General features: G+C 34.9%; 1 protein-coding gene across 2 annotated transcripts; it reads left to right on the top strand.

The window, feature by feature from the left end:
* The first annotated feature begins 7,657 nt into the window (after window positions 1–7,657).
* LOC139973724 (microfibril-associated glycoprotein 4-like) lies at window positions 7,658–14,624 on the top strand. Of its 2 annotated transcripts, none has more exons than XM_071980573.1 (5): window positions 7,658–8,114; window positions 8,666–8,880; window positions 9,925–10,215; window positions 11,327–11,555; window positions 11,783–14,624. In XM_071980573.1, exons 1-5 carry the CDS (start codon window positions 8,027–8,029, stop codon window positions 12,034–12,036), a joined length of 1,077 nt encoding a protein of 358 aa, XP_071836674.1. In that variant the 5' UTR covers window positions 7,658–8,026; the 3' UTR covers window positions 12,037–14,624. The 2 variants fall into 2 exon arrangements, with proteins under 2 accessions (XP_071836674.1, XP_071836673.1); XM_071980572.1 differs by having other exon boundaries at window positions 11,288–11,555.
* Window positions 14,625–16,174: the final 1,550 nt, after the last annotated feature.

Below are 16,174 nucleotides of genomic sequence, written 5' to 3'. Positions count from 1 at the left end.
CAGTTAGAAGATGACGCATTATTGTCCCTATCGTAGGTGGTAAGGCTTTTGTCACGATGATAGTCCATAACATTGAAATCATCTATGGAAGAAGGAGATAGTTTTTAGTATCATTCGAGGGTTTAGAAGTCAACAGTATCCACAACAAATAAAAATGAATGGTATATACAAAGAAATGCCTTGAAATACAATGAATATTTAAAAGACAACACTAGTGGTCAAAAAATTGCTTGTACACTATGGTTTACATCAGAACATTGAATAACTGGTCAACGGTTTTTTCTTCAACTTAAAAAGTAAAGAAAACAGCTTTAAAATTGCGACCAGTGACCGTACGAAGAAAACAGCTTTAAAATTGCGACCAGTGACCGTACGGGAAATTAAAATTTAAGTATTAAGGTAAACTTACTTTCAAATATTGAGAAACTTAATACAATTGATTCATTCTATTTGGTGTAGACGGAGATGGGTGGTGGGGGCAGGTATAAAAACATCGTATTACTTAACGTAACAATTTGCAACCGAGTTATTTAAAAACAAAACATGTATTCTTCAAGGAGAATAAGCGGTACTTATCAAAGCTTTCAGTTTGGTCACCAAGGTCTATGAGTTTATAGTTGTCAGCCTCTGTGCTGATCCGAAATAAATCACACTGCAAAAATACTGCCGCATTCAAAACAGTAATTGTAAAATCTATTTTAATTTTGTAATTCTGTTTTGTAGTAATGGTGTGTATCTTTTCGTTTCCAAGCCAGAATTCTCCGTTCAGATTACCAAAACCGTTTTTGTAGCTATCCTAGTCACTATTAAAGTCAATGGAGCCGTCCATACGCTTTTGTATAAGCTTTCAAGTACAAGTATGAAAACAAAAGCATAACAAGACATATATATGTGTGTCATTCAACTGGTTTGTGTTAGACACTCATGAAACGTCGGTGTAGATTTGATGTAATTAAAATTAAAACAGGTATCTGCTCAGAGTTCTCACTCGAAATCAACCTAATTGATTTGAATCCCTGGTATTCAAACTACTTGGCTTTTACCTTGAAGATTTTGACAATCCTCCGGAAGATGTTGTTCTTGAGGTCCAATGGTGAGGAGGACTCCACTCACCCTTTATACAAAACATGTTCTATGATTAACGGTACTTGCAAAATTGTATATTTTACAACTTTTAAAAAGGTTTTTATATAAACGGAAAAACCCACGGAATCAGCATGGTTTTTTTTTTCTGTTCCGAATGTTAATGAGGCATTTATTGGTGTTTAGTAATATTTATTTAGCACAAAAAGTAAGGAGAGCAACTGATTTATACATGATTGAACTTTTTAATAATTGGGTCTGAGAGTTTTATATGGAATCATGAATTTTGTATTAAAGCAAAAATGTGTGCTCAATATTGCTAGATACCTTCCAGACACCTTTTGGTTAAATATGTATATCATCGTTATATACTTCACAAAATTTACCGTCCAGCCGTTTTTATAATATACTTCAAAAGAAGACAGAGGCCATGCAGAGGGATAGATATGATGAAGGCTCTCGTCAGTTGAAACATTGTTGTAAACATCCTAAAAATCATTCACCCGCTCACACGTTGCACCATCTCCCATAAAGCCATCATTACACATTCGTTTGCTTTCATTGCCTTCAGTTCGACACGTTGCAGTAGCACTACAAAAGTAGCCATTACAACTTAACACGTTATCTTCACTTGAACAAATATTCGAATATTCGAATATTCTCAAGGTACGACTCTCCATTCTATCAACAACCAAAAAAAGAGAATTGATATAGTGTTAAAATAAGCCTACTAGAAGGTTTAGCTCAGTGGTTAACGCCGGTGCCTTCCAATCATAAGGTCATGAGTTCGAGTCACTCCAAGATTAATTTATGCCGTCCAGTTACAGAGTTGTTGACAATTGACAATTCATAATCATGGACGTTAAATATGAATCAAAGAGACTGATTTCGGTCAGCTTGCGGCTTTGACAAGCCAATGAGACTTTTTTTTTGCGAGTTCTTGCTTGCAGGAGGATCTAAAATAAATATATTACATATAAATTAAATTTTAATTTCAAAATGTTAATACGATATGGGAAAAGTCTCCTTTCTTTACAATCATAATTAAAATTGCCTACTAATGTTATATACAAATCGATAATTTATTTATTTCTGATCAGCATTGCCAATAATTGCGTGTCCAATCGCCTGCATGTACCTGCCTCATATGACAAAACGTTCCTGTATATGGATTTGGACAGCGTCATTCCTTCTAAAAAACAAAATACACTGTTTCGTTTCATTGATTGTTTTATTTTGCGTCTTCCGAATTACTTTGTCGCCCTTTCAATTGATTAATTTGTTTATTGTAGCAGAGCACCTAATTAATAAAATATCAAGTTTCATTGTCTAAAAGAGTATGTAAGACTTACAGGAATCACTCCTGCTATGGCATGATAACATCCACATTGGTTATCAGTTACACATTCTTCCCTACTTAATAAGAAACCATCAGGACAAAGACGTGTCTCTCCAGAGCCACAGCTGTTGTAGCAACCGTATACTTCGGTAGGATCATCACAGGTTGTCTGGCAAGTGCAGTTTGACCATTCAGTATATAATGGACTCGAAATTGGAGTTGTCGGAACTGGATAGTAACAAAATAAATAGAGATTAAAAATAAAAGGAAGAAAAAAACATTTCTCATCCTGATTCTTGGGATCGACAGCGTGCAGAATTAATGTAACAGCAGTGACTGGTGCAGTATTGATTGTCAAATATGCATCGTAAGTAAACCATTATTAGTGTAGACATCGTCGTCCGCAAGACTTTTTATGTGGGAAATATTTTTCAGCTTTACCTCAGTTTTCATGAAACAACATATTTAAAGATACAATTGGCCGCACCCTTCGCCCCCCCCCCCCCCCTTGGCTACGCGCCTGTGTTTCCTGGAAGCATTCATGTTCAAAGCGTTTCATCTACATATACGCATCACGCAACATGTTCAATTATGTGCTGTTATGACAATAATCCTGTTCTTTTTCTAAAACATCAGTATATTAGATGATAATAACTATGATGATTAAAACAGCAAATGGAAGGAAGGGGTGAGTAAGGTGGGGTAGGGTAGTATACATGATTTGCGATTTTGATATTGTATTGAAAAGGGTAAGCTTATACACTAAATAACCTTTACCTGTAGTCTGTTCAGTTGTTCTATCAGTTTCTATAGTTGTTGGATTTGACGTTGAATCTGTTAGAAATTTTAACATAATCATAAAGTACGTAAGACGCCAGAAAGGTGCAAAACCTACTGCTGTCAAAGTCTATGAACTGTGATAAATACTTGATATAAGTATAAAGAACACAAATAGAAGGTATTAAGAGAAAGCTGTTCATATGCGATCTTTTTTTCAAATAATCAAAACAAAATACATGCTTTGAAAGAGGCTGGTTGCAAAATCTTAAATGGATCTATAATTGTTCCAGTTCCTTACACGAAGTTCTCTCGACTGTTGGTACTAACAATTAAAAAAAAACTTTATCGTGTTCATATGATGGTGGAGTTTCATTGTCACATGACACATCCTTATAACTGCTTTGTAGCAATCGAAATTATAGTTTTAGATTAGATGTTCTCAATAATATCTCAATCTTCTTATTATTTGATGAGAATTGTCTCTGTTGCAAGATAAAGTCTATGAAATAAAGGTGGTAAGTCCATTTTCCTCTGATTGTCAAAATGGAAAGAAGTCATCTATAGCAAAATAACATGGCTTGTCTAACTTCCGTTATATTGGCTAATTTTAATGTCGTTAATCTTTTATTAGACAATTTAGTTTGTGCATATATTACCGCTTGACGGTAATTATTAATCAATAATTCTATCAGTTGTTTTAAAAATGTCAGCAGTGCTTGGACGTAATTTTGTAACTGTAAGATAAAAAGAAGACAAATATTTACAATAGAATAAAAATAATATCATAAAATGAAGTGAAATGAAATGCAGAAAATATTCTTATCACAACTAAAATTTAAACTAAACATTCCGTTCGTTAGTAACGTTATTCTTACTTGTTTAACTGTTGAATGGTCGGTTGATTTGTAAGTAGTTTTTACTGTACTTGGATTGACATCTGTAACAATATATAAAATAAGATAAAAGCATTAAAACTCCATTTATTTTTAATTTGTGATAGAATAAACCAACAATAAGTCCGTGATTGCATTATAAGTTTCGATGCTATCCTCAGACTTATAGTTCTAACTTGTCAGTACTTAACAGAGAACTACATTTTAAAGAATCTTTGATTCCGCGTTAAGATATATTACAATGTTAGTTTGGATCAGATTCATCTCTCTATCGCTTTACATATGTATCTCATTTACATGATGTGTATTCTATCAGATTTTCTAATAACTGTCATTCTTTCTGCGGACGCAATACAGTGAAATCTATTCAAAATGCTTACCAGAACTTATTTTTTTGTAAACGCTGATTCATTTTAATTTTCATTTGTGATTCTCCTTTACATTGACTTATTTTAATTCGAGCTGAGCCGGTCATTCAATATGGTAATAAACCTATTTGGACTGTACGAATCATTGTTAGAAATGAAATAAAGGAATATTAGTTATTGTTCGTTGTTTGTATGAAGTGATATTCACCCATCATTTGCTTCCTTACACGTATATACGTCGAATTGAGTAATGCTCCTTATAAAAGTCACCTATCTGACATGTTAGTCGGATTGCGTAAACTTTGGTCAGAACTGAAAAGAGGATTGCAAGTAATAAATACTGGCGTATATTTACATGTTGTATGATCACCTGTTTGGTAATTGTCCTGCACTGTGGTTGAATTTGACGGTTTGTCTGAAAGGTGAAGAAAAATGCTTACAAATACATCAAACTTGAATATCAATCTCTTTGAATCGTATAAACTATGGCGCATCAGTCGTTTGACCCAAGAAAGTTGAGTCGAGTTGAGAAACTGAAAACGAAGGTATACTAGTTATTGTTCTGATATTAACCAATAGTATGATCGCTTATATCGTTAATGTTCTCTGTGGTTGGATTTGACTTCTTATATGTATATAAAAGACAATAATAAACCACATGAAATGTGAATAGCTTGAAAATTTCAAGGAATTGTATGGATGGATAATCACCATCATTTCTCCTACTAATTACAGTTGACGTTATGAATTATTGTCAAGAATGGTTGGATTTGACGTCTGATCATTTTCAAAGAAAACACAATGAACAATACATGAATTTTGAAGAATAAATCAACATGAAGAACGAAAAATTTAATTTATTTGTATCAAGGGATATTTATCCGTCATATGCTTCCTTATATTTATATACGTTGAATTGAGTAATGTTCCTTATTAAAGTCACCTATCTAACATGTTAGTCGGATTGCGTAAACGTTGGGTGGAACTGAAAAGAGGAATGCAAGTTATAAATAATGGCGTATATTTACCTGTTTCATGACCACATGTTTGGCAATTGTCCTGCACTGTGGTTGGATTTGACGATATGTCTGACAGGTGAAGTAAAAATGCATGAATCTTAAATGTTAAAACAACATTAAGAATTGTACATTCTCTTTAAATCGTATAAACGAATGTGCACCGGTCGTTTGGCCTAAGAATCTCACTTACGTACAGTCAAGTTGAGAAAATGAGTTCAGAAGTCACTCAGTATTGTAATATACTATTTGTACGTATCAATTTGAGAAGATTTGCAAATAATGTTTGTGTGTGCTAATTTCAGTGATCAGTCTGTTGTCTTGTAATTGCCCACTGTGGTTATGTTTGCCTCTGATATGTTAGAGAAATATTCAATTCATGACTTTAGAAGTATAAAAATGTTCAGTAAATAAACATATTTCGATCGTTCTTGAATGTTTTAGCACAGAATGGAGTTTGTGAAATGAGATACTAAATCTCACGATAATGGTATAATTTTTTTTTCGTTATGTTTCTAAAGTAAGATTCACTCGCGTTTAATCTTGCTCTGCAAATACCTATACACCTCCCGTTAACTCAGGTAACATTACTTAAACATCAATTAATAATATATCTGTACAATATTTACCTGTAGGACGATCAGTTGTCTCATGAGTTTTAACAGTAGGTGTACCAGACGTTGCATCTGTTGAAGAAAATAAACAAAGACGTGTAGTGTTATAACAGAGAATGATAGTAATTCCTAACCCTGAACGGTACTTGTTTATTTTTTATCGATTCGCAGTTTGATGATCAAGACTAGAAAGATCTAGATCTAGATATGCCTGCATTGATACAAACAAAGTCGGAAAAGAAGAATGCAGCATAATAATCGTAATGCAACACAATTTGAAAATGAAAACATCATGATTAATATTAGTACAAGTTCAAATGCGTAATCCCTATGCACTGTTGTTACTGAAGAAAAAACTATGCAAACAGTGGTCCTAACGAGACACAAGTATTTCGAATTTCTTCCATTACCTGCATTTTGTAGTTAATCTCTTTGAAGATGATATAAATGATAAGACTTCAGAGTTGCTGCTTTCGGACTTCACTCTGTTCAAGAAATTCCCAATCTGAGATAGGCATACATACAATTTCTTAAATTGTCATAACAATCAATTTAAAACTTGGCGGTGGGAATATTAGTTTAAAAGGAAGTGATCGAGTTGCTCTCGCCTTGCAATAAAAGGCTGCTATAACAGTGAACATATTGTTTGTATAGCTCAAATTGTCAAAGACCTGTGTTGAATATAAACGTTTAAATAGTTATCGTGTGGTTTAATTAATGTTTGTGTGGCCATGAAGTTGTCACACGTCAATAAACAAAATAAAATTCACCTATCATCATCTCATTGTGTTCATCGTGCTCATTAACCTGTCTGTATTCTGTGCGTGTTTTTGTCCCTCCTGTTACTGTTACTTGTCATTAAGCCTCTGAAGAAGATCCTGCTAGGATCGAAACGTCAGGCCAACTTACTTTTACACATCAATAAACAAGCGAAGGTTACCGTTAAACGTATTGTTTGTTTGGCTCTGTACCTATTTTCTTCTTTTTTTCCCCAAAACATAAAAGTCTTTGTTAGCTTTCCTTTTACGGTTGGTAAACTAGACATAATTTCCCACTCTGTACTTGATTATCTCTGTGAATAGAGTGATCTTTGCTTTTACTCCTGTTTCTTCGTTCAGGAATTTGCTTTCATTGTTAACAATAGCAGTGTTTTAATTTTGTCGAAGTCAATATGTCCTTGTTTCTCATTGACACTATTTTCTATTCCAATTTCATTTAGAGTTCATCACTATTAAAATCCATAACGAATAATCGACCTCCATTTCTTACCGGAACACAACATTTTGCTTTTGCTTCGTTACTTTCTGTTCTTTGGCTTTATTTTTGCAATAGTATTTCGCACAAAAAAGTCATCAGTACATCCATATCTTCCCAACCCAGCAACGTTGTGAGCAACTAATTGCTAACGATTTTAAATGTGCATTTCAAGATAATCATTATCCCAAAATGGAGAAACTTTAAGCAAAATAGTAAAGAGACATGAATATTTATCAGCAAATCAATATCATTCAGAAGACAAGAACAAACAGTTTCTAACGGTGAATTCATCACAGATACAGTTTTTCATCTGATGAACAAGAATAGGGATACTACGTTGTGTTGTAAGTTGTCAAATAATACAACTTCCGTGTTCTGTTGATATATTTACGTTTATTCCGTCTCTTGCATACCACAAAGAAGAGATCGTTCACTGAATCAAATGTATCATCAGTATATTGGCAACAGGGAGTCTAAACTTTGTTTTGTTTTTGTTGTAGGGGAATCAACAATAGATGACGATTTTGCGTCGGTAATTGTTAAATGTTGAAATACAAGTTATTGGTTTTTCTCATTCAGTGAGACAATTTTCGCGTTCGTTGATCTATTGCGTTTTAAGCGAAAGTAAAAGAGGCCAGGTAATTTTTATTGTAACAAAGAAGTTATACAGAAGAGTATGTCGGCTGTTACAACGATTTATTGGTTTGTTTTGCTGCACTTCTTAGTAGCAAATGGACCTTTCAACACATTTGCAACCGCAATGAGTAAGTATATATATACACATTTGGTTGTTTATTTCCATTTCATTTAACATAGTCTCTTCAAGTTAGCTCTTTCGAGACCCAGCCTTAACATCTACAAATAGTTCCTAGTTGGTTAGTAACATATTGGATCTCTAGAGTGAGGCAACATTTGTTACGAAAACAGAACAATCATTGCTCGATACAGGTGATAAAACCGTGCAATGGAATGAACACCTTACTGGTTTCAAACCTCTATACATACAATCAGTTTGCATGGCCTACTTGGTGTACTGGATTAATTAACCACCATGTTTTCTAATTGATACTCAAACGAGTAGGAAGCGATTGTACTTCAGACTGTAAGCTGTAAGCTTATTATTTTTCAGTCGATCTAAATTAGCAATAATCTGACTAGATCGACAGAGAAATATTTCATATGCGAGTGGTATCGGTCACGACATTTTATTCTTTTTCATATGTAAATCAACTAGAAGCCCTTCATTCCCATGCATTACTAATTAATGTATAAGAATTGCGTTTAATATTGTTTTCTACCCGATCATTCCTTGCAGTGATGAGTACTCCGGAATCCTGTCCCACTAATATGCAGTGGATGACTTGTACCTGTGAGTTCACTTGTGAAGATCCCGATGGCTTGTTTGGCTGCTACAATAATTGTTCCGGGCAAGACGCCTGCATTTGTCCTAGTGGATATTTGATGAAAGGTGGTGATTGTGTGAATCCAAACCAGTGTGGATGCTACCATAACACTTACAATGTCATTCCGGTAAGATGGTCTGTCAAACATACACATACACACCCGCACACACACCCATATTTATATATATATATATATATATATATATATATTTATATATATATATATATATATATATATATATATATATATATATACACACATTGGTGTTTTCGTTAACTTCAGCCCGTTATAGCTGGAGCTTAGTGTTACCTCGGGTATAGGTTTACCTGACACCAGGTAAACCTAAGTCTAGGGTTTTCTATATGGGTGTAAATGATTTTAATCAGAGATGTTTAAGCTGAATGCACTGTAATGCATATCTACCTTCGTTACCCTTAACAAGTATACAATGATACATGGGCATTTTCAGCTAATCGTTATTTACGAATCAAATTAATGAAACTAAACTATAACAGTTTTGCATGTTACTCCATTAATAATCTAATAAGCTAATATTATGATTTTTTTACAGTACAATCAATTCTAAATAATAAGTAAAAACTGTTAGCAAACTGTTATCCACTAGAAATCCTGTTTAAGAGAATGTCTAAAAGTAAGTGGGCCTGACGTTTCGATCCTAGCAGGATCTTCTCCGACAAGCACAGATTACAGATATGTTAATGAGCAGGGTGAACACAAAATAGAGTGGTATAAAAGGATTTGTTGAAATGGGGTGGATAGAAGAAATAAACCAACATGGGGAAGAGGAGAGGTAGGAGATAAACTGTAGAGAGACAAATAAAAATTAAGTGAAGAGGGTAGTGAAAAACTGCAGAAGGACAAAGATAGGAAATTGTGGAGAAAAGAAGTGCAAGAGAGCAAGGTAAAGAGGGGTGACAGAGGTAGAACAAGGAAATACCGAGGGGGGGGGCGGGAGAAGAAAGGTTAGTTATGTCCTTCCTGAATGTTGAGCCCATGAGGTTGAATGGTGCGAAGGCGTTGCATCCACAGTGTCTCTCTGCTGAGTCGTACTAAGTCACTGCGGTTTGACCGACAATAATGAATTAAAATAGTGGTTTAGTTATGAACCAACTAACGATTAATGCGTGTATATACACTTGTATATTTCAGGATGGTACAAAGAAGGTAAATGCAGGCTGTACTGAAACTTGTTCTTGTAATAATAACGTCCTGACGTGCAGCTCATACTCCTGTAGTGTTGATGCAACCTGTGTGCACAAAGATGACGACCACCATTGTTCTTGCAATGAAGCCTTTTGGGGAGACGGTGTGACGTGTGCGCATGTGCGAGACTGCCAAGATATTTACGACCATGTTTCTACTGACGAAGGCGTTTACAAGATGTACCCGCTTACTTGGCCAAGCAATCCATTTGATGTCTACTGCCAGGATGGATGGATGGTGAGTTTTGCTTAAGGAGAAATAAACCAAACCACCAATATTGGTATTTGTTACAGAGATTAGTGTAAACAAACAACAACTTCCCTAACACAGCTACGGCAATCTTATTGCACTTGGGAGATACAACAGAATTTACTGTGCCTCACACATAAGGATAAACACTTAACCAAATCTAAATACGGCATCATCAAGCCACAAGTCCTTCAACTGTTGATATCTTTATTTACCTAAAGGTATATAATTTAAAAAGGAAATGAACGACGAATCTGAAATATTGAAATTCCGGACATGACCTAATGATGGCATCAGAGTTAAGGAAGGTTGTCATTCTATTGAAAATATGAAAAGATATCGAAGGGTATAAGTAGAAGGTTACGGATCGCAGTGATGCTATGACAACACGAGTACAAAAGTAATGAAAGTTATACCAGACACGACTTTTAAACTAAGATATTTCACAAAACGGAACCAAAGTTATTTTAGCTGTTTTGGGGAGGTGTTCTTCACAATGATATCCGTTTTAAATGAGTCAAAGATAACGAGTGGTGTTTGTGTCCCGTTAAAGCTCTCTCGACCCAAACGTGTTCAATAATATGATTGTAATAGGAGGGGTGTGTATGAGTTGTTGAGTGTTAATGTATAATATGTGGCGATAATTAAAGTAGTTGTTATTTTAAAATATATTTTCGTTCAGAAATCCAGCTTTATATCATTTAAATCTCAGAAAGATAGTCCCTATGGTTGGGGTGTAACATGTCGCTGCCTTATACAGATTTTAAAAGCAACATTTTCCTGGTTAACAAGAAAACAAAATGGTAGCTATTCCATTGCATTTATTCCTAGAAATGCTCACTGCCTGTAGAAATATACTGAAATAACTTTATCAAGTATTGAATTCATTCTTATTGAAGATTTAATTCGACCATGGTTATATATTTGTATAAAAGAAAATTACCAACTAACTGCATCTTATCACAAATATGTCACTGGTTATTAAAAGGCTCCATACCAACATATTAAGGACGCGATTGTATTAAACTGGTGTAATTTGTAAAGGATTATATTAATGTAGTACTTTCAGTATCGATTCAACGGATCCGTTGACTTCCAGCGTGATTGGATAGACTATAAAGACGGCTTTGGAAGTTTGGAAGGTGAATTCTGGCTTGGAAACGAAATGGTTCACTACATATCCAAACAGAGAACATACGAGCTGAGGATCGACTTACTGTTCAGTCCCTTAGATGCAAAAATATATCTTCAATGGAACTCTTTTCGTATTGGCCCGGAATCAGGCAACTACGTGCTAGAGGAACTTGGAGACTACTCGGGGAGCTTCGGTAAAGCACTTTCCTTTCTGTCTATGATCAAAGCAGCCTATATTTAACTTTTTCATTCACATTTCGGAATAGTCCTGAATTTGGCCTCAAATCATTGTTTTTTTTTTATTCCATGCACGCTATACGTATTTTTTACTATGCTATCCAAAATGTAGACATGACTTTGAAATTTACAATTATATAGGCTGGATTTTTGTTTTGTACTTTTCCTCTTCATTTGCTTTTAGAAAAAGCATACGATTACCTGGATTTCCACAATGGACAACCGTTTACAACACAGGATAGAGATAACGACATTTCCGGCAACAACTGTGCCGTTCGACATGCAGGTGCGTGGTGGCACCGTAACTGTTATGCATCGAGTCTGAACGGTATATATAACGGTGGCTGGGATACTGGAATTTGCCTCAGAGATAGAAGTCAGGCAAAACACGAATGTGACATTAAGACCACGCAAATGAAACTTAGACCGTTACTGTAATGGGAATTTAGGAGTAAGCCAGTTCGAGAACGTTGGGTAAATTTGATCAAAACATAAAGTCTGATTTTTTTTTTTTTTTTCGATTTGATCTTGTACTGAGTTGTTTATCGACATTTATTCTCAATGCCAAACACAAACACACACATGTTGACTAGGGTAATTCGCGATTACGGACAATAATTGGTAATCAAATGCTTAAACCAATCATTGAAGATTCCTATACTACGCTTATGACTGTTCACTTAACCGGTAATTTCACTCAAAACCAAAGAATCAACTTGGAACAAACATGTAGCATTAGCAAACGTAAAAGGACAGAAACAATAGAAAGGCGAAGATTTATTTAGAAGATCAATGCCAAATTCGTTATTCCCATGCATATTGAGAAAGCTTAAAAACATTACTTCCTTAAATTCCTTGTGGTTAAAACTGTTTTACCCGGTACATATCATATACCAAATACCCTAATTTAGAAACTAGAACGATGTTGACCCTTGGTTCATTTTATTTTTATTTTCATGTGTTGAATTTGGCTTCTTATTACGATATCACTAGTGTTTGACATGTTTTTAAAACTTAGTCACTGACACACATTTTTCTATTTATCAAGTTCATTTGATTTAAAATCAATAAATATCCAAACTAGATGACACAGGATGACATGTTTAGTCATAAATATTTATCATGTACCGTTGTTTTCTGCTTTTTGCTAGTAATATTTCTAATTTTATTTCATTATAACATTCAATATTTTTAAGAACGTTTTCAAAAACATCTTTTCTTAAATGACAAATATACTGTCTATGACAAACATTTTATATCGTCATCATTCTTATTGAAATTCTACTATTGGGGAGAAACTCGACATTTTCTTGTACCTGATAGCAACTAGCTTAAAGAAAGGCAATATCTCTTAATATGAACACTTTTGACGATTAACTATTTAACGAATTAACGAAATATTCCATTGCGTAGAACAAAATTAACAATGATAATGATTATACGTTGTCCGATGGTGCAAAGAAGTTTATTTACAAATTTCACGCTGGAAATTCGGGTAATATAGTAAAGAATGTAGAAAACGTAGGCACATGCACGTTTGTCCGCACTGGACAAGCCTTATAGAAAAAGGTGATGGTCTGTCCCCAGTAATTTATTTGTGAGCAAATCCATTGTTTTATTGACACCTATCTGAGGGTGGTAGAAACGTCACAAGTATTATTGATATTTCAAAATCTATCAACATATGTGGTTAACATGCTAACTGAGAAGAAAGTGTGCGAGGTCAAATGTTACTTCTATATAATGCAATATGTATCAATCTCATTGATAAATGCTCTGTATATCTATAGGAATAGTTTGCCGGTTTGCTTATTGCATTCTCATAACGTTGTTACGTTGGAATGCGAGAGGTCTCGATAATTATTTTTTAACGAGACACCATCCTGGTTCGTTTCTGGGAGGAACACAGACAAATTGACGAGTCTAGAGAATTTGAATGAGAACGTAAACTATATTGAACAATGGAGTTTGAACCAACAACAACAAGTGGTAATTACAAATATATATAGAAAATTACTCACAAACTTAACAAGATAGGATACACTTTAAAACACGCTGGTCTCTTCCAACGGCGATATCCCTCAGCGGCCACGACCTTGATGACGACGATTCTCGGTCCTTTGTACCGCGAAATTCACTGGTCCTCGACGAAGTCTCTCGCGATCCCAGAAACAGCAGTCACCTTCTTTCCGGCGATGTTCCAAAATAGAAGACGGACTTCCAGCCACAATCGAGTGAAGCACAAGTCGAACTTCTCGCCGACTAAATATTACCAGAGTCAGTCCAAAATCAGCTTTATAGCTACCAACTCCTGGCGTAACGAACTTCCTCAACGGAGACAAAAATTCTTCACCTTCTCCGAAATAAAGACTGGAAAACTGTAGTTTTACAGAAAAGTCCTCTTCAAACTTTTGAATGGAAGTGTAGAATCAATCTTGGTATCTATATCTCAATCCCTCAGAAACTACTGGCAATTGATACGATAGTAGAATGGTACAATATGTGTGGTCGCTTGTATTTGTTCAGAAACTGAGAAACTTTCCGATCTGGGGCGGGTTTTTATACGATTCGCCATGTCAAGAATCATCTAGATCTTTCTTGATACACCTGAGTAACAATTGGACCCAGTGTTCCGTTCCCGGAAGTCCCTTGCATATCTCGCGAACATTCCAGAGAATCCACGAAGATACGTGCACAGCGTACAACGGGATTTCACGTAAACCGACGGGAAACGAGACCAGCGTGCAATCATAAGGAATATACTAGAACAATCGTGTATTGCTCATTACATAAATAACATTCTGGCACTGTAACCCGACCTAATTTTTCAAATATTGATTTGTCACGTAGGCCATTTCAAATACTTTCTATATTATAACATTGGGTTCCTCACTATCAGTAACTAGCGTTAGGCTACAATGGGCCATCGTGACAACGTATAAACTCCGAGATACTGCAAATGCTAATTGTTTCATCATATGAGGGTATCAACGCCTGATCATACTGTGTTGGATGTGAGAAGGGGAGCGTTGGGTGTATGTTTTTGTTGGGGTGGGGTGTTGGTTGGGTGTGGGAGGGGGCCTTGGTTGTGGGTGGGTGGGTTGAATGGAATGGGTTAGGAGAAGAATGTGAATCTGTCCGTCTAATTACTTGATCCGATCTCCTAATCGACAATTTGAAACAGAGTAAGTCTAAAAGAAGAGAAAGAACCAGTACAAATAGTTCTTGTGTTTAGTTTTTTTAAGAATGACTTTTCTTAGAGTGGACTGGACTATTTATGATAAGGAATATATCGGACGAAATTTACAGTAACATGTTTAGTACTTTATTTTCGTTCATAATTATGAACGAATAACCAGAAAAATAGACTTGACTCAGATGATACGTGTACCGATCAATGTCATTGATAGATTCGTTGGTACACGGTTCAATCGGGCAGTGGGGGGGGGGGGCGGGGGGCGTCACACATTCAATTGCAGATTTGGAGAAGCAAACAGCAAAATTATCTCAAAACGTTCTCATAACATGGACGCTTTTATATTCTATATCGCAAATTCCAGTATTGATTTTTCCCCCACAAAACGGCACCCTTTAATTAATGTTATATTTTTTTAATTTCTTTCTAAAGTTCTTTACGTTTCAAATACTACAAGGATAATATTCATTACCAAAAATGTAATTAATTTATTTATGGAATGAGGCTACTTGAAGCTACTGATTATTTAACAAGCTTTGCTCTATTTCCGGTAATAGTTTGACTGCTTTTGTAAATATAAATATTTTGACAATGTTTCGTACAGGTAGTTGCTTGGACACAAGACTTAAAGTGACCAAATTGTACAAAAAGAATATCCAAACAATAGGGAAAGTTTGCAAGATTCTTCAAAATATATATTATTTCGCAAAGACTCAATTCGAGAGTCAATATTCATTTCCGCAGTTACATTTTACGTAAAACCGTTTTGTAAATATTCAATACCAAGGAACCACAACACCACGGAATGGTAACGATAGTTACACATATGAGAAAAGGGGTTAATATTTATAATATCAGAATCATCTCAAAAGTTCAATTTACATATGTAATCGCAGTGTTCATACATGCAGAGAATAAAGTTATTTTAGAAATTCCAATAACATATCATTATATGTATTATATTTGCTTAACATATAAACTACTTCAATCCTGAAGTACCTTCAACCTACCGTGGAGAAGTGAAGCCTAAAAGATAGCAGTATCAAAGTATGAAAACCGTCACTAATAATTATACCATACCTTGACCAGTGTTATTAAATCCAGATAAATCTTTGAGACATGTGAAAGTTCCAACACTCTCTAAATTACAGATATTCACCATGTTTTCGTCATTTACCTTTAACCAATAAAACAATTAAAGACCACAACGTTTTCTTAAGTAATAATATACATGATATAAATGCTGTGCAATAAATGTCTATATATCAAGAGGAAATTCAAGGATATTATAAAAAAAAGTAGGTATTGCGCGCTATAAGGTCGTTTAAGCCGACTCCCGTGTAAGGGTGCAGGGAACTTCGTCAGAAGAAATGTTTAGAA

The sequence above is a fragment of the Apostichopus japonicus genome, chromosome 9, assembly GCF_037975245.1.
Source record: "Apostichopus japonicus isolate 1M-3 chromosome 9, ASM3797524v1, whole genome shotgun sequence".
NCBI lineage: Eukaryota > Metazoa > Echinodermata > Holothuroidea > Aspidochirotida > Stichopodidae > Apostichopus > Apostichopus japonicus.
The sequence above is the reverse complement of the archived record's forward strand: the minus strand, read 5'-3'. Positions and strand labels throughout refer to the sequence as shown.

Excerpts from the sequence above, each read along its gene's own strand:
- LOC139973724 (XM_071980572.1), top strand. The coding sequence starts at position 8,027 with ATGTCGGCTGTTACAACGATTTATTGGTTTGTTTTGCTGCACTTCTTA. Across the intron at positions 8,881-9,924 it reads ACACTTACAATGTCATTCCG|GATGGTACAAAGAAGGTAAA; the intron begins GTAAGATGGTCT and ends TGTATATTTCAG. Across the intron at positions 11,556-11,782 it reads AGACTACTCGGGGAGCTTCG|AAAAAGCATACGATTACCTG; the intron begins GTAAAGCACTTT and ends ATTTGCTTTTAG.